The following is a 22875-nucleotide window of genomic DNA, read 5'->3' on the forward strand; positions in this document are numbered from 1 at the left end:
AACTCACCACACTTCTGAAGGCTCCCAATCACGGGGTGCAGTCACAGACCACACTGGCCATGCCCCACAGCATGCCCCCACAGCAGCTCAAAACTGCAGGGCAGCCAGAACAGCCATTCCTCAGCTAAGACCGAGTCTGGAAAACCCCAAAGCCATGGACGGCAGAGCAGGGTTCCTGCAGTGGCTGCAGCACTCACCCACATGAAGTCCCCACAGCCCCATCAATCACCTCAGTCCCACCCAGCAATCAGCAGGGACAGCTTCTTCCTGGCAGCCGGCAGAGGGGAGGATGATGCTTTTTCACAAAGCCTTCATCAAGCCACTGCTAGCTCATGTCACCAACGCCCGAGGGCTTTGCTCCACTAACAGGAATGGTCTTGCTGGTCCAGCAGTGAATTTGCTGCTGTCATCCCCACCCAGAGAGCAGAGGGAAAAGGGAAGGGGCTGCTGAGGAATAACAGCAGGATGGAGCTTAGGCTGAAGCATGGACAGAAGCAATGTATGTGCATGGGTATAGGAGCAGCACCAGAAATAAAGTTACGAGGCAAGGTATGTATGAAACAATACAGAGGACCAGAGTTCAGCCAAAAAAAAAAAAAAAAAAAAAACAAAAAAAAAACAAAAAAGCAAGCTGGCCCAAAGACAAGGTGTCAGGAAGGCAAACAACAGGACTGGAGCCAGTAAATTCTCAGAGGATATCAGGAGCTCTGTGAAATTCAGGGACTTTGCCTAAGATTCATGAGAGGGGAAGGAAAACAAGACAGAAAAAGATCCCAAAGAGCACCCTCTTCTACAGGGAGTAACAGGCAGGTCCAAAATCAGCTCATCACTGCCCACAAAGGGTCTCAAAGACATGGCAAGGACATGACCACCTGCATTCTTTGTCCCGTGTCTCAGAGGAGTGCACTGACTGGAGGGCACACCAATCTCACTGTATGCAACGGCGCAAGGAAAAATCAATTCCCTTAAAGCTTTTGTATAACATAATTTCCCTTTTCACTGTTTTGCTCCACTGATCCCCCACTCGTGGTGGGGTGTGGGCACAGAGTCCCATGAAGCAGGAGACAACCATGCACCGCTTTATTAGGCAGTGGTGCCGCACACATGGCCAAGGCCGGTCACTGTTTATGTTTGGCAAAGGATGGCAGTGAGTACTGAGCACCGGTGCAGGTGAGGGCAGCCTGCCTCACCCCCTGCATGCCTCTCTGGCCCCAGGCAGGTCCTGCTCACCCTGCCAGCCTCCTTGCCTGCGGGCACAGCTGTTTTGTCTCTCACGGGCAGAGCTAGGCACCCTCGTGGAGGTACCTCAGGCCTGCTTCTGGATGATTTATCCCCGTACTCGCACACACTGCCCCCCTCCCTGGACTCTCCAAGGTCCCAGCTCCAGTCCTGGCATCCCAAGCTCTGCCAAGGAGGCAGGTGTGGAGGTGTGGTCAGCCAGCGAGCCCCACTCAGCTCCTCGCACAGGGGGTCCTTCCAGTGCCATGGCAGCACACTACCCAGTGCACGGGAGCCCCTGGGAGAGCAGGACGAGGGGCCTGGCTGCAGCAATCCCCAACAGCACTGGCTGTGCCCGGCGAGCTGCTCATGGGCTGACGGTCTGGAGCCCATCCTTGGCACGGTGGCGCTCAGCCCTGTGGATGGGCCAGTTTTGGGTGCACCCAGCCTTGAGCCTGGCTCGTGGGGGTGATTCCTATAGGGTACGGATAGCCACCGGGTAAAGCAAGGACATGTGCTCAGCCCCCTTGATGGGCAGCTTGCGGCTGGCGTAGTGATGGATGATCTCCGGCACGCTGTCAAAGGGCGGGCTGTGCTGACCCAGCACGTACTTGTTCTCCTGTGTCCGGGACAGTTTCATGTGCATGAAGCCCTGGCTGCTCCTGCAAGGACAGATCAAGGCAAGGTTAGGGGATACAGTTGGCCCCAGCCTCCCCTCATCTCCTGACCCCCTGACACAGGCCCTCCCCTGTACCTGAGGGGGGACCCTGCTGGCTTCTGCCTGCTGCCACGGCCCTGCCTGCACCATCCTGCTCCTGGCAGACTTCAGCAAAGCCCACAGAGCAAAGGAGGGACATGGCCAATGATGCTGCACTGTGTCCCCTTGAGGAGCACAGCCACGCAGTGGGGTGTGTAGGGCCCATCCGGGGTGTGTGTGGGTATGGAAGGCATCATCTGGACAAGAGCAGGAGGAGCACTTGCTGTAGGGGCACAGAAGATAAGTGGCTTTTGCTCCTTGCATGTGACAACGCCCCTTTTGCAACTGCTCTGGCTCTCACAGGAGCCCTTCAGCTCCCAGATCTCCAGCCTCACCGTGGCAGACCAGGTTTTTCTCCTTTGGCACACAGCCAGAAGATTTTCTCCTTCCCCCTCTCCCCATGCCACTGCTGCAGGCTCCATAAAACCCGCTCAGCGTAGCAGGACCATTTCCCGGCACAGCACGGGCACCAAGCCACACCAAGCTGTGCAGGCCGATCCTGCCACAAACGCTGATTCCAAGTGACGGACTAATGGCCCTGTTGCTATTAATTTGCGTCTCCGAGGAGAGCCGCAGCCTGTCTGCAGCGTCTGGATTGCACATTATGGCAAAATATTGATGACTTAAAAGCAGACAGGACCTCATCAGTGATGCTGAGCCGCTTCTAGTGCTGCACAGCCTGGCCCCATCCCCATCCCCCCGGCTGGAGATGGGCCATAATGGACAGCCCAGCTGCATTAGCAGAATAGGTTTGCAATCCACTTAGAGACAGAAGCAAGGAGCCAGCTGTCCTGGGAGACAGCCACAGTCCCCCAACATGGGCTGAGGAAAAGCAATAGCTTGGCCATGTCTTGTGTCCCAGTGGCAGGGAACCAAAGCACTGTCACAGAACCACGGAGAGATGATACCGGTTGTGTTTTGCCCAAATTGCTCCACAGGTCTTTGTCACAAGCTCAGGGATGTGATGAGATCACACCCCCGGAGAAATGACAGAGCAAACAGGCTGCAAACACCAGCAGCCAGGACAAGGGGCGGCTGCTGCTCCTGCTGAGCACCTTTCAGGGACAAGGAAGGACACAAAGCTTTGCAAGTGTGGCCTCAGGTACTCTTGTAGAGGTACAAGCCAGGAGGGACTCATTCTCCAAACATCTGAGGCAATGACATGACCCTGTCTATGACAGGCAGCATGGGACTGCCTAGCCTGGACCAGCCAGGACTGTCCCGGCAGGGTTAAATCCTTCCAGCTACCTGACCTGCTCCTGGCTGCTCTCTCTTGTGTATCTTTTCCTGTAAAGCAACACCAAAGAACTTTAGGTCAGCATTGGAACGTTTTTCAGACCATCTCCTTGGCTGTGCCTCCTTCCTCAAGGAAAAAAAAAATTAAAAAAATAATAGAGCTGCAGACAGCCAGCTTACAGCTATCAGCTATATAAAAAGCATCCCAGGGGATCTTCCTTGAACAGGCTCTACAGAGAAAGGCAGTGGAGTAAAAATCCTGCGCCTGGGGCTCTCCACAAACTCCCTCCTTGATGGGCTGGGGAAGGTGGGATACTGCTGCACACAGTGGCCTAGCCACACATGCCATCTGAAAGGAGAATTTGCCATAAGACTAAGGATGATGGCAAGAAGTAGGAGAAAAACCACTAAGATTGGCTTGCGTAGAGGTGATGAAAAGCCACCTTTGTTGATGGAATGCCACCTCCCAGGCTCTCCAACACACATCCTGGCTAACGCCACTCACAAGGTGATGGTGAGACCTCTCACAGCTTCAGATGCAGCTCACCAACCAGAAGAAGCTATTGCTCCAAAATGGCTCACAAGCCAGGGCAAGGAAAAAACACAGAAAATGAAAACATCAGTAAAAAGCTTGACAAAAAACTGGAAAAGAGGGTGCTCTTCCAGAAGGGTTTGTTGGCTGATCTGAAAGCTCTAAATGCAGAAGGAAGAAACTGTATTTTCAGTGGAGCTCCTGCCCTGGTTTGGTGCTGAAGGCAACACAAAGAGTGAAAAAAAATGTTGAGAGACACAGAGCAATCTAATTCACAATTGTGCCACTGGGAATAATCAGAGAGGCTGAAAACCCTAGGGAGCAATGCAGGTAGAGAGACCACTGGGGAAACTCAAAGTATACTGAGGGTTGTGGGTCCTGTTGTTGGGTAGAGACAGCTGAAGTGCTCAATGAATACTTGTTTCCCATCTGGCAGGAACAGAGCTAATATAGCTGTCCAGCAGAAGAGCAAGAAGGTATTTGCTCATCCATCATCATCTTCAGCCAGTAACAGCTTCGATTTTGTGGATTCATGCTGCCCCAAGAGCCAGGAAAAAGCTGGGTGAGGAGCTGTGGGCAGTTCTCCCCTGTCAGGATATATGCAGAGATGCTTCATGCAATTTTGGCATTCAGGGAATCTGGAAAATTTAGGGAGCATGTAAAGATTCCCCAAAACAGCAAGCAAAACCCAAGCAGAAACTAAGCTATGCTGTGTGAGGGTGAGGTTTCCCTACTGGCAAACCAGAGCAGGGTAAAACCCTCCCTTACAGCTGTGCAACAGATCTGTGGGCTGGGGAAGTAAGGATGGGTACCCACATTTCCATCAACAATGGGCTCATAAAAACCTTTCTTTTCCCATGAAACTAAGTGACAAAAAAGAGGGAACAAGGAAACAGAGCTGGAACTGTAAGCAGACACATTTGACTGAGAAGTGAGGCACATCATCTGATCCATCTGAGGGATTATTAGCACTGCCAAGGAAGAGCAGGGGGCCTCCAGATCTTCCTGAGAGATGTTTTTGCCAGACACCAAACCAAAAACCTGTGCCACACATCGCAGAAAAGCGTGGACTTCAAACTGTAGCCATTTCTGCCCACTTGTGGTCATCTCACTAGCCAATTAGCACGGGCCCAATTCCTTTGGGGCACCCGCCTAAGGCACCTCTGCCGTGGGTGCACAACGCCCCAGCCCTCACTCACTTCAAGGAGAGGGAGAAGTCGTTCTTGCTGGTCTCGCTGTTGCGCACCAGGTAACTGGCCTCCTTGCACAGCCTCAGCAGCGTCTCGGCGTCCGTCCGGCTGATGGCCCCGTGGTACCAGCTGTGGGGAGAGGGAATGGCTGTGCTGGGCACACCACACCACGGGATGGGCTCTGCCTGGCACCTCCCAGGACTGCAGCCACATTCAGGGAGAGGGAAGGGTGGAGCACCACAGGGGATGGGAGACAAGGGGCAGGGGCAAACAGGCTGAAATGTGGAGCCAAGGAAGAAAGGAAGAAGCAAGTCTGCCCCAGGGCTCCTCATGGTGTGGCCACAGGGCTCCTTAGTGCAGGTGCAAGGGCTGGGCAGCCACTTTGGGCAGGCAGGACTCACCACTGACTCTCCAAGGGCAGGGCAGGGTCAATCCTCTCCCCGACAAAGGGGCCAGGCTCAGTGGTCAGTGTCTTTGTGTTCTTGAGGCTGCTGGAGCCATGCCTGAGGACAGCCTTGGCCTTCTCCTCCCTGCAGGGCGAGGTGCGGCCAAACCCCAGCCCCTCCGATGGACCTGCAAGACAGACACACATCACAGGCTGGGATCCTCACTTTGTCTGGCAGGAAGAGCCAGAGCCACTCACATCACACTGGGTCACCTCACAGTGCCCCATGCCCTGGTCTAAGCAAGGGCAGGGCAGCTCTTGGGCTGCTGCTCACTGCAGAGCCCAGGCCGAGTCCCCATCTTGCCAGGCCTGGAGCCAGTAGCTGAGCCCATGGAAGACATTTCCAGGGAATTTTCAAAAGCTCAGGAGGTTTTGCTAATGCAAAAATAGATGCAGTGGCTGTGGTACAGAGTTAAGTGTGATGCAGCAAGAAGAGGTTCCCCAATCTCAGGAAAAAATTGAATTTAAAAAAAAAAAAAAAGAGGGTATATATGGAGCTAAAGGAAGCAGTCAGTTTGGAACTGATGGACACATTTCTGCTGGTATAAATAAACATGGGGGGAAAACCAAATTCCTCGGGGTTGGAAGGGGATATTTTGACTGCAGGTACCCCTCTGATACTGCCACCTGCTTGTCACCAGCCCAGCCGCGGCCATAAGCAGGAGGGATTGACCGAGCTGTGCCCCAGGGACCTGGCCTCCCACTGCTGTTATTTCCACGCAGGATGATTTCAACATTAACAATATCGTTTCTCCTTCTTCCCAAGAGTTCATTATTGCTCCCTGTAGTGCAAACCCCCTTGCACAAATTACTTATTGATCGGGCAGAGCTGCCACAGTGTGGGGCTGCCAGGGGCTGCCACCATGGCAGCACAGTCGCCCCGGAGGTGACTGAGCCCAGAAATGCCCTAGGACTACTGGAATGTCCCAGACAGGACAGCTCTCCATGCTTCCTGCCTGCTGGAGAGTGAGGCAAAAAATAGCCAGGGCGGTGTTTTCCTCTCTAGCAGAGCATCCTCTAAGGCAGCATTTTAAGGGACACCTTGTCCAGGCGAGGCCCTATGCAGGTGAGCAGGACTCCAGTCCCCCCAGCACTGCAAGGAGGGGAAGGCAGCCAAAAGCAAACCCAGCCAAAATCCTCTGCAGCTTAGCATGGCATAAACCACCCTGAGCACAGCTCAAGGAGGAGGTGCCTGGCATTATGGCTTGACAAGCCCTGCTTCTGCAGCGCTCTGGCTTTTCAACAACCATGCTCAGCCTTCCACATCACACACAGGCTTCAATTTCAACTCATCACCTTAAAAAATTGGGGCAATCGTTAAAAAGCCAGACAATCAAACAGCCCAAGTGTTTGCTGGCGGCACAAATTCATTGTGTTACAGGCTCAAAAGAAATGCATTGCACCTGCCAGAAGGAGACAGAGGCATGTGCATGATTAAACAGGATATTAAAGACAAGCCCTTAGGAGGAAGAAGACATCCTTCAAGACACTCAGGTCACCCCCAGACAAGGGAAATAGAAAATGAGACAAAACTCTGGCAAGATAAACTTAACACAACAATGAAAGGCAAGTCAGAGGGAAAAAAAAAGAAATTCTGTGTTGCTAAAACCAAGAAAAATGACAAACTGATGTGTTCATCAGGAGCAGGATGCATGTCAGAGCGAATGTGAGGATAAAAAATGATGGAGAAAAAGAAGAGGCTGCATAACAAAGAGATTAATTTTTCTTGACACCTGCATTCATTGCAGGAAGAGGATCAGAAAGTTCCCACCTGCCAAGACCTTTCTTCTTCAGGACTGATCTCAGCATGCAGCATCCCTACGGATTTGGGAAATATCCAACAAAGCCCTGGCAGGGCAGCTCTTGAGTGCCTCCACCATCAGCACCAAAATAAGGCATCACCTGCAGCCTGTGCTGAAGCCCACCCAGGAGGCAGCAAAGGCCACAGTGGCTTTATCTTATGAAGCTCTGCAGGGATCTGGGTAACTGCAGATAAGGAAATCAGACATCTGCAGCTGGCACGTCGCAGTGCCCACCCGGACAGCATCATGACACACAGGAAAAGGCACAGCTCACATCCCAGTTCCCCACTGGTAACAATCCAGTCATGGCTTTCCACAAACTCCCCCCACCTAATGCTCTTGGCAAAACCCTAATTCACCACAGCATAAGAGCAAGGTCCTTAAAATATTAATAAAGGGTTAAAAGAGAAGCAGCAATATTTGGCTTTCGTAAGTGAGACTGCCAGCAGCATCCAAAGGGGATTTACCCAGGGGCTCTGTGCTCAGCACACACAAAAAAAGGCTTCATAACAAGGCAAAACGGAGATGACAAAGTGTACCTGGGAGATTTGGCTGCTCATGATACAAAAGCAAGAGTGGAGAATCCACAGGGACCTCCTGACACTAAGCAGCAAGGTAATAAAACAGCAGAGGAAACTAAATGATGAAGGGAAAAAACAGCCCCAACTTCAGCACTGGGATCTGAATTAGCTACTAACACACCTGGTAAGGGACCTGGGCATTAAAAGTCGAAAGAAAACATCAGCTAAATACTCAGTGCAGTTGTTGGGAAGACCTTAAAAGCAGCCATCAAATGTAGGGAATTTGGAGACAAAGAGGAGAGAACAAAAGGGACAGTAACGACTTTGCCATGCCATGGAATACTCCCCCAGAGCAGCTCTGCTGCTTCAAGCCGAGCAAAGAGGCACTGAAGAGCTTGTGCCTCTTTGCAGCAGGAAGGTGCAGCAAGAAAAACACCTGGGGTCCAGCACATGACAACTGAAGGGGCCAGGAGGAGCTGGGGGAGGGCAGAGGAGGAGGGTCGTGTCTGGCACTGCCCAGGGTAAGCCCCGAGGCATCATCACAGCGGTCCAGAGTCACAGCAAGCACCAGCTGCAGCCCCCCCGGACACGCCGCTGTCACGCAAGACCCACCATTGGCGTCTTCGTAGCTGTGCTGCGGAGGGATGGGGGCACCAGCCTCCCCATCCAGGGGGCTTTCACTGCTGTCCAGCTGTCCCACCGGCGGGGGCCATGGCAGGTCTTTAATGACCTTGATTTCGACTGGATGGGAGGTGGGGAGGGTGTGGGAAAGAGAGAGAAAGAGAGAGAGAGAGAAAGGGTTTAGAAAAAACCATCAGCAACACCAGAGGCCCATAGAGAAGGAGAGCAGTTGCGGGAGGAAAGACCTGAGGACTAAACTCCCGGGATCCCTACACCAGCTTGGTCATCTCATCCCCTCCACAGTACCAAGCAGGGACAGGCCTGAAGTGGGGCACATTCCCAATGGAGAGACCCTGCTCCTCCATCAGTTTTTCCAGCCAACCCTGTCTGGGGGAGCTTGTAATCACGCTTTTCCGCATACTGGTCTGTGTGGGGGTGCCAAGCACCCCATTGCCATCTGTCCTGCCTGTGCATCTGTCTTGCCCTGGGTACCTCCCAGCGACCCACAGGGTCCACATTCCCCTGCCAGGCACCAGTGGGTTGCAGCCTTGTGCCAGTAGCAGCTGCCCATCAGCAGGGGTCCCATGGACCCTCACATGGGTGAATGTGCCAGCAGAGATATTTTGGTAACACTAGAGAGAAAAAACAACACATGAGAAACAGCAGGATCTACTCTCGCTTCAGAAAAAAAACCAGGCAGCAGGTCTCAGCATGGCCCAGGGAACAGCAACCTGACTCCTTTGGGACTCAGAGCAGGCCTGAAGCACCCTGGGCAGCAACCAGACCATCTCCATGTGAGCCAGGCCTGTGAACACACCACTTCCACCCAGGGATATCAAACCAGGCAGCCCATCCAGAGCACGGACACTGGAGCACAAACACAGCCCAGCAGAGCATGGTGCTCCACGATGGAGCCCGACACGCCGAATCCTCGGCACAGGGTGCTGTGGGACCTGGTAACCACAAGCACAAATAGGCACTGTGGCACTGAGCCCAGCACACGTACCTACAGCTTGCAGTGTCCAAACCCAAAAGGTCAACCACCCCCCAGCCCCAAATTTCCACATCTCTCTGCCACCATCTCCACACAGTGCCACCAGCTTGAGCACCCTCAGCAGCAGCTGCAGCAGACACACAATGCTGCAATTAAAATGCATCCTAGATAAGAGCGTAGCAATTAGCCAGCACCGGCAAGGAGCCAGCGCTAATGCACAGCATGGATTTCCTCATTACCAAACACAAACACAATTGATCCCACAGCACGGATAAATAGGTCAGGGGGGCTGGATGAAGCCTGGACAAAGGCTCCTTGGGTATCCTCCTGCCCTGAGCAAGGAGGGATCTCCTTGAGCCCAGGGTTAACCTCCCCTGCGACGCAAGGTTGAGAGTGTTAATTTGCACCAGAGGCTGTGATCATAACATGGAAGAGACAATGGGAGACAGGTGTTGGACAGGTTACCAAGGCAGCTCTATCCATCACTCTGTCCAGCCTGTTTCCCTGCTCAAACAGCTTCTGCAAGAGCACAAGCACTCCCTGAGCTACGGAAATGCAGAAACCAACATTACTGACCCCCAGAAGATGAAGGAACCCCAAAGATTCAGCTTCACAGAAAGTATTGTTTGCTTTATGGCTGCTCCCATCACTCACCTGCAAAGGCTTTGGAGATCCGCTCCTTCTTCCATTCCCAGGGCTGGTCGTACTCCTCCGGGGGCCGCTCATCGTCCTCGGGCAGCCGGGACTCCCTGGGCCTGGGGCAAGCTGGGCACTCACTGTCCATGTCCAGCACAGGCTCATAGGGAGTGTCGTAGAGGTGCAGCGGCCGGGCGGGAGCCTCCCGTAAGCCCTTCTGGCGGATCTCTGTCCGGAGAAGAGAGAAAAGACCATGAGCCTTCTGCCCAACACAGCCACAGTCCCCAAAACTGTGCCAGATGACAGGGCTCATTGTCACCTGTGGGTGAAATGGGGAAGGGAACATCAGCAGAGGAGGAGATAGCGAGCAGAAGCAGGAGAGCTGCTTGGCAGCACCAAGATCCCCATGGCACCACACATCCACTCCTGGGCAGCCTGGTAAAATGGTGTCCATGGGGACAGAGTACACCAAGCCTGATTTCCTGCAAGCAGTGAGGCTACATTTATCTCCTGGACACCCTGAGTGGTTGGTTTAATAAAACGCCCTTCCCTCAAGCAAAACAAAGTCTCTCCCACAAGCACAAGCAGCCTCTCCACTGCTTACTGATTTTTCCAAGAAATATAATGGTCTACTTCAAAAAGCCACATGAGCTTTCCAGAAACCACTTGCTCCAGGAAAACCACAGAGCTGCAAAGCAGAGCCAGAGCCAGAGCCAACGTGGTGACCCTGAGCACTTCCTTCAGGAGCACATGCTCCCAGCTTGCCAGCTTTCCAGCGCTAGACAGGCCCACTCAGGGCCCTGCTGCTGCAGCAGACACAGCATGTTCTGGCCCAGTCCTAACTGAATTAAATAGCTCCCACATCCATCTTAGTTTTAAGCCAGATGCGTGGAATGACAGGTCTCTCCTGGCTCAGCCTGGCAATTGGGGTCCTGGGGGACAGCACTGCAGGGAGAGATGTTCCTGTAGTGCTCAGACAGTCCTTGCATGCTCTTGGCAAGCTCAGTGCACAAGGATAAAGCTGGGAAAATCTGCCTGCAAAATGGCTGCCCCCCACCACAACCATCACTCAGGTTTGCCTTATGTGGGGGAGTCAATGCTGACACAGGCTGCAAGGAACAGAGTACACTGGCTACTAAACTCAGGGTCCAGAGGTGTATAGAGTGTGTGACACCTTCCACCTTACCAGCCATCATCTTTTGGGCTTCATAAGGCTCCATATATCCGTCATTCTCCATCACCTTCTCCAGCCCTGCCTGGCTACCCGCCACCTGTGCCGCATCAAAGGGATCTGCGTAGTCCTCCAGGACAGCCAGCTGGAAGAGGGGAAGAATAGGAAAAGGGTTAAGGCACTCTCTGCCTTTATTAGGAGGTGGAAGGCAGAGCTCACCCTAAGATCCTCTAGCAACAGCCAGAGTGGCCACTGAGAACTCAAACTCACATCATGGCAGCCGTGCAGAGCCCTGCAGGCAGCTGACAGCTTTCCAGGCACCAGCACTTGGCTGTGGAAATGCTCCAGCCTTTGTCCCGAAAGCTGAGATGGAGCCAAGCAGAGCAGAAGGCAGCCCTGCCCCTCCCTCACCATCAGGCCCCAACTGCCAGCACCCACACACATGCCCTGGCCACGTCCCCACTGCAGTGCAGGGCTGCCAGCAGTGCTGTACCCCGGCACACAGATGCTCTCCTGCACACAGCCACATTTCTTTCCCAAGGTGGAGAAGGGGCACAGATCCCAAAATAGGGGTGTCAGTGGGGACTGGCACAGCTAGGAACTCACTGGTTATTTTTCAGGGCTCCTGTGCACTCATTTGAAGAGCTTTTCTAACAAAAGGACTAAGAATAGCCTATGGCTTCCTTTCCACTCCTTCCCAGGCCTCCACAGCATCCCCAGACACATCCTAAGTTAAGTAAGACAAGATAAAACTTTCCTCCAGGAAGCACAACCAGGAGCTTCTCAAGTGCCATGTCACAGGGTCAGCACTGAATTCCTGAGATTTGCACTTATTAGTGAAAAGGAGAGGATCCTGCACTGGGATATGGGGCATGTCCCAGAGCTCAATCCCCTCCAGCACTGGAGTCACAGGCCTGCTCTAGCATCTCAGCAGCTTCCCTGTCAGAGCACCTCATCACATGACACTGCAGTCCCCAAGAAGCCTGGAGCTGTACACCCCACTTCCAGCCCCAAAGCCTGCTCCAGAGTGAGGCCAGGAAATATTTCCAGCAGCAACCAAGTGTACCGAAGCACCTTAGCAGGGTCGGGTCACCTACCAGGATGCAAACCCCAGGCCTAGGGGGAATTTGCTACCACAAAATGGGCTATGCAGATGTCCCACAGCAAGGACCAAATGTCCCAAGCATGGTGTGGCAGCTGCCTAATCCCACCTGGTGCCAGGCTCCATCCTCACCACTATGCTGCCCTTGCTTCTGCTAGCCACAGAGACCACGGCTACTCACACATTCCTCTGCAGCTCCAATAATCAGCTTAAAACAAAAGATTTCTCCCTCCTTCCTGTGCAAAATGCCCAACAATAGCCTGTGACAGAAAACTCAGCAGGAAAAGGGAACAGGAACTGAAACTGTAAACACCTCCATGCAGTCCCAAGATTTGGCATCCCTGTGAGCTACATGAGGCACACGGCTCTCCATGCCTGGCTCACCACCTCCTCCCTAAATGTCCCAGCTCCATGGGCAGTCAGTGCATGGGGAACTGGGTCAGGTCTCCAAGCCAGGTCCCTCCATGCCAGGGCATGAGCAAGTAGCTGATCATCCCCAGATCACATCCCAGCTGCCCCATAGGAGTTGAACACGGTTCAGCCATGGGAGCTGCAGATGCTCCCACCCCTCAGCAAGGTGGCAGAGGACAGACGGTGGCAGAGTGCTAGCTCCACCTCAGGCAGGGGGGAGCAAGCCAGGACAGGGCTGCAGGAGCAGCCAGCCCCCAGCTCTGCAGAGGGAGACAGGCAATCTGCTCTCAGCTCTGTCATCTGAGGGGTGACATGGCATCCATCACTCAGAGCCCGTCAGGCACTGGGGACACGAAGGAGCAGTGCTGAGCCCAGAGGTCTGCAGCCCTTTGCTTACCACCACCAGGGCAAAATTCCCCAGGGGAAACAAAACTCGCTGGTGGCTTTTACTTTTTTAGCTGCTTGGTCAACCAGGACCTGCTTCCCACCTGCTGCCTGTGAGATCTCAGTGAAATCAGTCCAAAGAGCCAGGAGATCCCATGGCCTCTTCCATGCCTTGAAAGCTGCAGAGCACAGCCCTGTGACAGCAACAGCATCTTCACACGTGCTCAAGACAATGGAGGCATGGGCACGCCAGCAGCATCCCTACACACACAAATGCACCTACACACACAAAAGCTCAACAGCCAAGGTGAGTGAATGGACAATGCCATGTCCAGTGGTAACTCTTAGCAGAGCTCTCATGGCTCCAAGCATGCTGGGGGGCCGTGAAATGCAGTCTGGTCACCGTCCTGTGGTTAGTTGTCTGTTCCTCAGGCCCCAAGCCCAAGATGACCACATTCAGACCTGCCATGAACCACACTTCCTAGACAGGCACAGACCTATGGTGCTGCTGGTGCCAGTCCTGGACCCTCCCCCTGCACCATACACACAGAACAGCTTTAGACAGCACCGAGAGGCTTCCCTGCATGCAGTGGTCACTGTCACAGAATCATTAAGGTTGGAAAAGACCTTCAAGATCATCAAGCCCAACTTTATTTCCAAATATATTTCCTCCTGTTTAGGTCTGGCTTCCCAGGGAGGAACACACAAGCTCCAGCAGGCTCACAGAGTGGCACCCACACAGATGCTTCCAGGTCTAGAAAGCAGAGGATGGTGGAGAATTCTAACAGGTCTCTGTCAGCACCCTAAAACTGGGCTTTTGCCTGCACAAGTTTGCAGAGGCATTCAGCAGAGATTAGATGGACTCTGTTGGCAGAGGATGTGGTTTGCTGCGTTCAGCTTGGACCCAGAGCAAATTACTCTGGTGAGGGGCAAGCTCCTAGGGTTTGGGGGAGTTTGCCACACTGGTTTGCTTCTCCACTGCCTCAAGGATTCCACTTCATGGGAGAAAGGTCTCCCAACTCTAGGGTGATGAGAACATAAATCCATTTGGTTTTTTAAATGGTTAGCTATTACAGCAGAGAGCCACAGAAAAGATGGAAAGGCAATTACTGCCTCCAGGAGCATCACAACCTCGGGATGCACAAGCAAGCCCACGAGAATGGTACCTCAAGCCCAAGACTGAGGGGCTGGAGGCTCCAGCCAGTGCCAGGAATGGGGCAAACAGCAGGGATCATGCTGCACATCCTGGCACATCCTAATGCCCTTGCACGTGGGGCTGTATTACGGTTTCCCAGGAAACTGCATCTCTGACATTTCCTAATCCGAGTACTGGACTTCATGAGCCGTGCAGGGCTCTCTGCAACAGCCACAGGACAAATTGCTGCTCCCAGGAGCGGGAGGGGGCCACAGCCATTGGCAGGTGTGCCCTAAGCCCCCACACTGCGGTCAAAGGCCAGGCATTTGCTCCTGTTCCACGTTGCTGAGGGAGCTGCTCACTGCCTGCTGATCCCACCACACAGCTGTGGAGGCATCACCTGCTTATACGCAGCACAAGCTTTGCTAGATTTAAAATAATTTGGGTGAAAAGCAAAAGGCTGACTTGCAAAGCCACCATCCCAGGGCAGCTCTTGGTGCAGACCAGTCCTTCAGGGAGCAGCTAAGCACTACTGGCACCATCCATGGACACATATCCTGCTTGAGCAAAGGTGTTTTTCACGTGTTTATCTGCCACAGCAATGCACACCCAGATCCCTGCTGCAGCACTGAGGCTGGTCTCACTCTATTATATATGCCAACAATAAGGGAAAAAAAGAAAACCAAAACAAAATTAATGCAAAGAACCAAATCGTCAGTGGGTTCTCACAGTCAAACAGCTTTTATGCTGCCCACCAGTGAAGGTGACAGACCACAGCCCTTCAAGAGCATTCACAGCTCAGACACCAAAATCCCAGGGCAGAGCTGGGGTTCTTTGTCCCATCTTGCCCAGAAACATTCTATCTGCCACCACTTTCTGCCCAACAAGATGTTCCACTCTACACAGAGGTTTGCAGAGGATTCCTGCGGAGATCCTCCACCTTAAAAACAAGTTTCCTGCCCTGGAGAGAAAGCGCATTTGGGGTCTCCTCAGAAGATTGGTTAAACCAAGCAAAGCCTGTCAGGTGCAGAATTCCTCCAGTTTTACACATCTGGCAGCTTGGCTTTTGGCAGACACTGACGCCAAACCCAAAAGCAAACACAGCACTGACCTTCCCAGAAGGGTCTGGTCCACAGGGGCCGGCTGGGCCAGGCAGGGAGCCTGGGGCTGCACCCGGGGCACAGGAGGAGGGCACGCGGGACGGACAGCGCAGCATCGGCATCGCGTAAGATGACTCAGTTCAAGGAGGCTCTCACAGGAAAGACACACACCCAAGAGCTTCCTGACCGGCTGTTCCCACACCCTGCGGCACTGACCCTGCACTCCCAGCAAGAACAGCAGCGGCTGGTCGCGGTGGGCACAGGACAAAGGTGTCCTCAGGCAGATCCCCAAGCCCATCCTCAGGCATGCCCTGGGTGCAGGCAGCAGAAGGCCCCTCATTGCACCTCTCCCCACTGCATCCCAATGGTGTTGCTTCTTGTGCCTAATCCAAACACAGCAGGGAAGACATCTGCAGAGTATCTACCTTGTTTGGGTGAACCACACAGGGCCAGTCCGTAGTCCACTGCTGTGGGGAAAGGCCTGGCAGACCAGCAGACTGAGGAGGACCTGTGCTGTCCACACCATTTCCAGCAGTTTGGAAAGCAGCACAAGCCTCCACGGAGCTCGCTCTAATGCATCCCCACAGGATGCTGCAGATCCCACAGAAGGCACAAAGATGTGACAGCTCGTGCTACAGCAGCAAAGCATCTGCAGCCCAGGCAGGAAGATGTTCCTGCTCATTCCATTCTCCAGAACAGGCACGTCAGCTACAGCAGGCACAGGGTGCCCAGGGAATGTAGTCAGTCCCCAGCCACAACAAACCACATGGTCTTAGCCAAACCACACAATCAGGAACCAGGGATTGCTTATTTTACTTCTCTCCATCCTAACTGTCCCCACTTGCAAGGGCTGCACATTTTATTAGAGTGATTTTCCCCACCAATCATTAACAAAAACCCTCTCTGCTCCAGCAGCTTTGTCTGTACGAAGAATTGTACTTCTCCTTTGATCTCCAGCATCACCACAACCCAAGGGGTCTGCAGTCTCAGTCCCTGCAACAGGTAGGGAAGAGTGCCCACACCAAGTCTCTTCCTAAGTCTGTGAGCACTGAGCCCCCTGCACAACCATCATCTCAGCAGAGGCTCCAGCCCAGCTCCGGTATCCCTTCCCTGTTCCAGGACAGCCATCAAGCAGAAGTAACACCCCAGCAGGCACTTCCATCCTCCTGTACCACCTCCAGGAAGAGCCACTCTGATGTTAGAGCAGTTGGGGAACCCTCTCACTGCTCAGCCCGGTAGATGAGAGCTGCAAAGGGCTTTTCAGCCCAACAGAGTTGCTCCACATGGTGGATGCTCCCTGGCTCCTCCAGGAAAATTGTATTAATGGACAGCTGCAAGCATTATCAAATATGCCTACTTTTACTCCAGTTTTGCCCAGGCTCTGGAGCTCTGTGTCCATCACATACCAGAGCCCTAAAGAATTAGAAGCCTCCTCCCTACAGTGGCATGCAGACTTATCAGTAATCTAATCAGCACCTATCTTGGAAAAACGAAGGGTCTTCTTCAGCCTAGCATGGTTAGCACAGTTTCCCCAAATGTATCCCAGGTTCTGACTTTTCTCCAAACTGCTCAGTTTCTCCCCAGACAGCCTGGCTGTACCTGTCAGCAGTCCCTGCTCCCCACAGCTCTGGCTCAGCCCTTTGCAAATCACAGCCTGAGTCCACACGCTCCTGCTCTGATCCTGCAACACATGCTCCAGAGCAAAAACCATCCAGACTGCCTCAGCAAACCACAGCACCATGGTGACACCTGTGGTCCCTACTACTAGTGCCACCCTCCTCATGTCCCTCTGCTGCCTGCAGCAGCCAGATTTCCCAGCTTAAAAGGGGAGCTCTGCTGGGCCGCCGCAGAAAAGTCCCAAAAGCAATTAGTCGGTACAGGCAACTTCCCAAGATCCACCAGCAACAAGTTTTTCTATCTTAAAACATTTTCTACCAGATTTCTAGCTTAAAACATTCTCCACCAGATTTTTCCCGGTGCTCATTTCACTGTGCCGCCCGGCAGTGCCAGGACCACGGATGGCATCACTGACTGTATCCACGATTCCCTCCGCCAGCCAGATCTGCAATCCCGTCGAGTTCGCCTGACAAGCCCCGTCTTGCAGGCAGCAGCGCTAGCGGGCACTAATTACCCCCTCCTGCCTTTATTTACGCAGTCCCCGCATCAGCCTCTCCTGCAAGAGCGAGGCCCGGCACCAACGGCCGCAGCCCCCGATGATCCTCCGGCAGGTCTCTGTGCCGCTCGGAGCCCGGCCCCGCACGGGGAGCTCCTGCCCAGCTCCGACCTCTTAGCGGGGATGTTTCTCGCCTCCTTGCCAGCCCCGGCAGCTCCAGGCTCTGCTCTCAACCCTGGAGAAGCCGGCGGGGGGGGGCGGCAGACAAAGAGGCGCTGAGGCTCCCTGACAAAGCAGCACGGCATCTCTGGGGGTCCGGCCGCCGCCGCCGGCACGGGCAGCCCGGGCAAGCGGGCAGCGGGAGATCCGCCAGGCACGGAGCGGTGGGAGGCCCAGGGTCACCGGCCCCAGCGTCGGAGGGCACCGCAGACGGTCCTGTGCTCCTGTGCGAGCGCGCCTTCCGCTGGGATCGTACCTGCCTCCCGCGGGAGCCGGAGGAGAAGCCGGGGCCGTCCCCGTTCCCGCTGATGTGTGCCCGGCATGTCGGTGCTGCCGGGGCGCGGGGAGGGAGCCCGTGGAGCCCGGCCGTGGCCCCCCCTCGGTGCTCGAGGATCCTAACCCTGCTCCTTACTGTGGATGCCAACAGTCTGGCGGGACCACCGAGGGCATCTCCGTGACAGGGGCGCTCAGGCACCACTGCCCCTGGGGTCCCGGTCCCGCTCCTCACGGCAAGGGCCGAGGATCCGGCGCGGTCACTCGGGGCATCGCAAGTGGCGGGATACCGCGGGGAGCGCACCGGGGCCCCGTGTCCGGTCACTCACCTCCTGCGGCGGCTCGTCGGGCGGCTCGGGGCCGGCCGGGGGCGAGCTGGGGGGAGCCGGCACCGGCGGCGGCGGCGGCGGGGGGCTGGCGGGCACCTTTTCCACCGCCTCCACCTTGATGAGCCGGTGCTTGGGCGAGACGTAGCGGGGCCCGTCGGGGGCGGCGGCGGCGGCGGCGGCGGCGGGCGGCGGGCCGCTGTAGGGGTCCTCGAAGTCGCGCTCCTTCTGCAGCCGGTAGGCCGCCACGATGTCGGGCTGGGCGGCGGCCAGCGGCTCGGCCGCGCCCCCGGGCGGCAGGGGCGGCTGAGGCGGCGGCCCAGCGCGGTAGTCGGGCTTGGGCGGCGCGGGCGGCGCGGGCCGGGCGCTGCGGAAGCCCAGGTGCTCGCGGAGCCAGCGGGCCATGGTGCCCACGCACTGCGGGGCCCCGCCGGCCCCCGCCCCGCCGCTGCAGCCGCCGCGCTCCGAGCCGGCCGCTCCGCTCAGCAGCATCGGCGCCGGCGGACTGAGCGCGGCGGCGCGGCTCGGGGGGGCGCGGGGGAGGCGGCCAGTGCCACCTGCCGGAGCGCCGGCTGCGGGGCCTCCCCCGCCCCGCCCGCGCCGCGGCCCCGCGCCCGCTCCCCCCGGCACGGCCCGGCGCGGCCCTGAGCGCGGCCCGGCCTCCCCGGCCCGCCTCCCCCGGGGCCCGCCCCGCTCCCCGCCGCCTTCCGCCGCGCCCGGCCCTCCTCGGCGCTCCGGCGGCTGCGGGCTGGCGGCTGCCTCCCGGCGGCCTCGGGCGGGATCCGGCCCCGCCGCTGCCCCCGGCCACCCCCGGAGCGTGCTTCGGCACCGGGGGAAGGGCCACCGGGGAGGCAGGGCGGTAAAGGCTCCCTCGTGGGATCACAGAATGTCCTGAGCTGGAAGGAGCCCACGAGGGTCATCCAGCCCGAGTCGTCGGTGCAAACCCGCTGCCTGGGAGGTGTTCGGTGGGAGCAGCCCCGTGCGGGACCCTCGGAGAGATTCGTTCCAGGGAGACACTGAAACGCAAGGCTGGCGCTGTGCACCCCCACGAGAAACGCTGCGGGAAGGGGTGAGCAGCGACGAGGCAGGAAAGTGCTTGGGAGGAACACCGAGTTCAAGCTGGATGTGCAGAGACGTTGGAGTGAGCGCGCAGGGCTGATCCCCTGTGCACGGGCTGGAGGACATCCCCTGGGATGCGACGGGAATGTGGCACTGAGAACAGCGTGTTGGAGCCCGAGGCCGCTGCAGCAACAAAAAGCATGTACATTCTGCCTGCTCCCCCTGGACACAGCCTTCACCAGCCAGCGACCTTCTTGGCTCACCCGCCACCAAGACTGTGTCCCCCAGCCCTGTCTCCAGACCTATGCCCCCAAATCCTTCACATCCCTTCCAAACCTGCTTCCAGGCTCTCAGGCTGAATCACCTGAAGGCCATGAAGAAAGAAAAGAGCCAGAGACAGGATGTTCCAAGAGTGGGACCCGGGCAGAGGTCCCACTGTGGATCTGTGCAAAGTGGGCAGGGACAGATGCCACAGTGTGTTCCTGCATGTCCTCACACCATGAGCCATGGTCCAGCACAGTGTGGGGACAGATGCTGGGATGTCGCTGTCAGCCTGGCTGGGGAGAGAAGTTTCTCATGGTGACCTTCCTACCAGCCCTGTGCAGGAGGGAGAGTGAGGATGGGGCTGTCAAAGGAACTGAGCTTGCTGTGCCAGCCTAGCACAGTAAGTGCTCAACATGTGCCCAGGGAGCCCACTGAGTCCCAGATTTGCTCGTTCCTTGACCACACTCCTTGAGAAAACCATCCAGATTTGCCAGATCCAAGGGAGCTTCCTCCATAAGGAAAAGACAGCCATGAAACCCAGAAAACAGCACTGGAAATTTCAAAGCATGAGGGATTGCAGGATGCAAAAGGCATCAGGAGAAAAAGCATCTGCGAGGAACAAAGTGATCACCAGACAGTGTTTGTGGTTTAGCAGCAGACCTCGCTCCCAGCAGATGGTGATGAAGAGACTTATTAAAATGCAGAAAAGACAGAGATTCTCAATAAATTTGCCTGTCCAGCATTTGGAAGGAAGCAGGGCTAATGGCACTTGAAATTGAAAGCGCTTCCACCCTCTATCAGTAACCAAGGAGGATGTTCAGCAACAGCTGTAGGAGATGGTTCTTGTTAAATCCTCAGGCCTGGAAAACACACGCTCACTGTCTCCAGAGAGGGTACCGAGGAGGGATCTAGCTTGTGGTGGTGTTTGTTTTTACAAATACTACCATATTAAAGGAATTGCAGAGGTTCTTCCTTCTCATCCAGTCCTGGCACATCCCTCACATCGCTCCCTCCTTGGAGAGGCAGCTATGCTGGGGCCATGCTGGGATTTGACAAAGGTCTGTAGTCTGTGCCCATGTAGGATCCCAGCACCTCCTCACCATTTGTTGGGCCTGTTTCTCTTCCAGATTGGCCCAATGTAGCCCTGTTCTCTGATCTGTGCCTCTGAGACATCACCTCCACACCTCAGGCTTCAGCAGAGCTTGGAAGGGCATCAAAGTCCCTAGACTCACCTGAGCCCTCAGATTTGAGCTTCCCCTGGATATTGGCTTCTCCTTGACCAAACCACTCTGACAGCAGGTGAAGAGAACACAGCTGAGGTGAGAGCCCCCTTGGGAGGCTCCTTTGTGCTTGGAGAGCTTTAAGAGGCCTCCAGAAGGAGACCAAAGGACCCCACCACCTGCATGGCTTGGCACATGCACAGGCTGCTCATATTCTTTTCTTCAGTCATGACAAGAGGCTGGTGACATCCCTCTGTTCACAGTGGTTCGCTTCAGGTTTGGAGGGGCAGTGCCTGATTTCTACATTCCCACTGCCAAAGCCCGAATCTGTCTGCAGCTCATGCTGCAGCTGGTGCTGCTCCAATCCCAGCTGTTTACACGCTCCATATCTCACCCACATTGGGACCCAGGTTTGATGCCTGCACTGCAGAGACTGACCCGGATGCCACACGGGTGGCTGTGGTGCCACTGTGCCTGCAAGTCACCACGGCTCACTGTGACAGATGGCTGTCACGGAGTGCTGCCGGTGTAGGGACTGGCAGGGGACGTGGGGTGGGACTGGCAGACGGGAGAGGATCAGGGAGCACAGGCTGCACCACTTACGTGCCAGACTCCACATTTCGGTTCCTCTCTCATGCAGCCGCAGCGGGAAGTGTCCCTAGGTAGGATGTGCAGCCCTGGGGGCTGCCTGCTGCTGGCACTGCCCACAGCCCGTGGAGCCCCCAGGAAGGAGGGGAGGATGGCTGTGAAGCTGTTTGCACACAGTGCTCAGATAGGAAGACAACAACCCATGACTGTGCAGAGTGATTTGTGGTTCACTGTGAGGGACCATGGGAATAGGGGAGGCAGAAAGACTTTGTACAGTTGTGTGCAAGGATGCCAGGGCTGGTCCTCTGCACTGGAATCTTTGCTCCCACCCTCTTCTCCACTTCTGAAGGGTCCAGGAGCTCTTTGCTTTGATCTCTGGGCTGGTGCTCACAGCATCGCCCTTCCTCTTACCAAAGGAGCTGCTTGCTTGGGTAAATCCAGACAGGTCAGAGCACGCACCAGGAAGAGAAAGCCAGGCAATGTCTTCCGGGCTCCTGCCAGCCCAGGGGAGAGCTGTGTGCATCCTCAGCCCTCATCCATCCCCCAGGGCCTGAGGAGCTGCGTCAGCTGCCCTAAATGCTGCCGGTGCTCACCCCTAGCTGGGGACAAGAGCCCTGTTTGGCAGCTGGCCCAAGAATAGCACACAGGACCTTCTCCGGGCTGGGGAGGGGTCATGCCACATCCTCATGGAAAACCTTCCCCTCCAGTTTAACCTTGGGTGGTGCGGACACAGCCCAGCGTCCCCCAGGCAGCAGCTTCCGGTGACTCAGAGGAGAAGGTCTCTGCCCCTGCACACTCCCGGGTGACTCACCCCCAGGTAATGTGGGGGCTGGATCTGACACTTGCCAACGTGTCACCTGAGTCAGGTGCTGGGTCGGCTCTTTCCCCTGATGGTGACCCTGGCTTGCAGGGAAGCCTGCAGCTCCTTGAATCTCCAGGTGCTTCTTCCACACCTTCAGATAAAAGGCATGTGCAGGAGTTTTTGGAATGCCTGTGTGCCTGCTCCTTTCCTCCCCGGGAGCAACCCACATACACCCCATTGTGAAGCACAGCAGGGACCAACAGGATGTCACATCTGCTGGGTGACAGCCGAACCACCTCCGGGGTCTGGGTACAGCAGGGGACATGAGGACTGGAAGGTGGCAACTGTGACACCAGAAATGCTTCCTGGGAGGCAGCCAGAGAGTCCTAGACTGATAAATGACACATCTGTTCTCTGCAAATGAACAAAAATTGGCATACGGAGGAGGAAACTGGCATCGTTAGGGAACAGATGGATAAAAATGACATATTGGGGAAGAGCCGACACAGCTCTCTTGCAGTGAATTTCTCTTTTCTATAGCTAGTGGCTTTCTTGGAAAAAGTCAGCAGGTCCCTGAGGGTGGTCCAGCACAGGTCCCTGCATTTCTACACGCAGGTCTTTTGACAAGATGAGGTCAGCAGCAAAATCTGCAATAATATTGAATTATTCTGGAAATTGTGGATGCATGCTTAGAATTGCAGGAGGACTCTGAGAGGCTGAGCAAGTTGACAATAAAATGAGACAAAAGGCAGTGAC

At 55.5% G+C, this 22875-nt stretch overlaps 2 protein-coding genes across 4 annotated transcripts in view; one reads left to right on the top strand and one right to left on the bottom strand.

Annotated features, from left to right (window-relative positions):
- Positions 1-13883, top strand: part of RAB8B (RAB8B, member RAS oncogene family) — a 79040-nt gene extending 65157 nt beyond the window's left edge. Inside the window, exon 11 of the transcript XR_010744643.1 lies at positions 13873-13883. The gene's annotated coding sequence lies outside the window, so the exon portion shown is untranslated. The remainder of the gene's footprint in view (positions 1-13872) is intronic.
- SHF (Src homology 2 domain containing F) overlaps positions 1-18675 on the bottom strand; it is a 31538-nt gene extending 12863 nt beyond the window's left edge. The window contains exons 1-7 of one of the 3 annotated variants that reach the window (XM_066328595.1): positions 18190-18664; positions 11139-11268; positions 9971-10180; positions 8314-8442; positions 5335-5506; positions 4943-5062; positions 1059-1880 (exon numbers count right to left, since the gene is read on the bottom strand). In XM_066328595.1, coding sequence (XP_066184692.1) covers positions 1694-1880; positions 4943-5062; positions 5335-5506; positions 8314-8442; positions 9971-10180; positions 11139-11268; positions 18190-18591 — 1350 coding nt within the window. In that variant the 5' untranslated portion in view covers positions 18592-18664 and the 3' untranslated portion in view covers positions 1059-1693. Of the gene's footprint in view, positions 1-1058; positions 1881-4942; positions 5063-5334; positions 5507-8313; positions 8443-9970; positions 10181-11138; positions 11269-18189 lie in introns of those variants that run through there. The other 2 variants (XM_066328597.1, XM_066328596.1) reach the window with 2 other exon arrangements.
- Between the last annotated feature and the right edge of the window lie 4200 nt (positions 18676-22875).

The sequence above is a fragment of the Sylvia atricapilla genome, chromosome 13 (assembly GCF_009819655.1).
Source record: "Sylvia atricapilla isolate bSylAtr1 chromosome 13, bSylAtr1.pri, whole genome shotgun sequence".
Taxonomy (NCBI): domain Eukaryota; kingdom Metazoa; phylum Chordata; class Aves; order Passeriformes; family Sylviidae; genus Sylvia; species Sylvia atricapilla.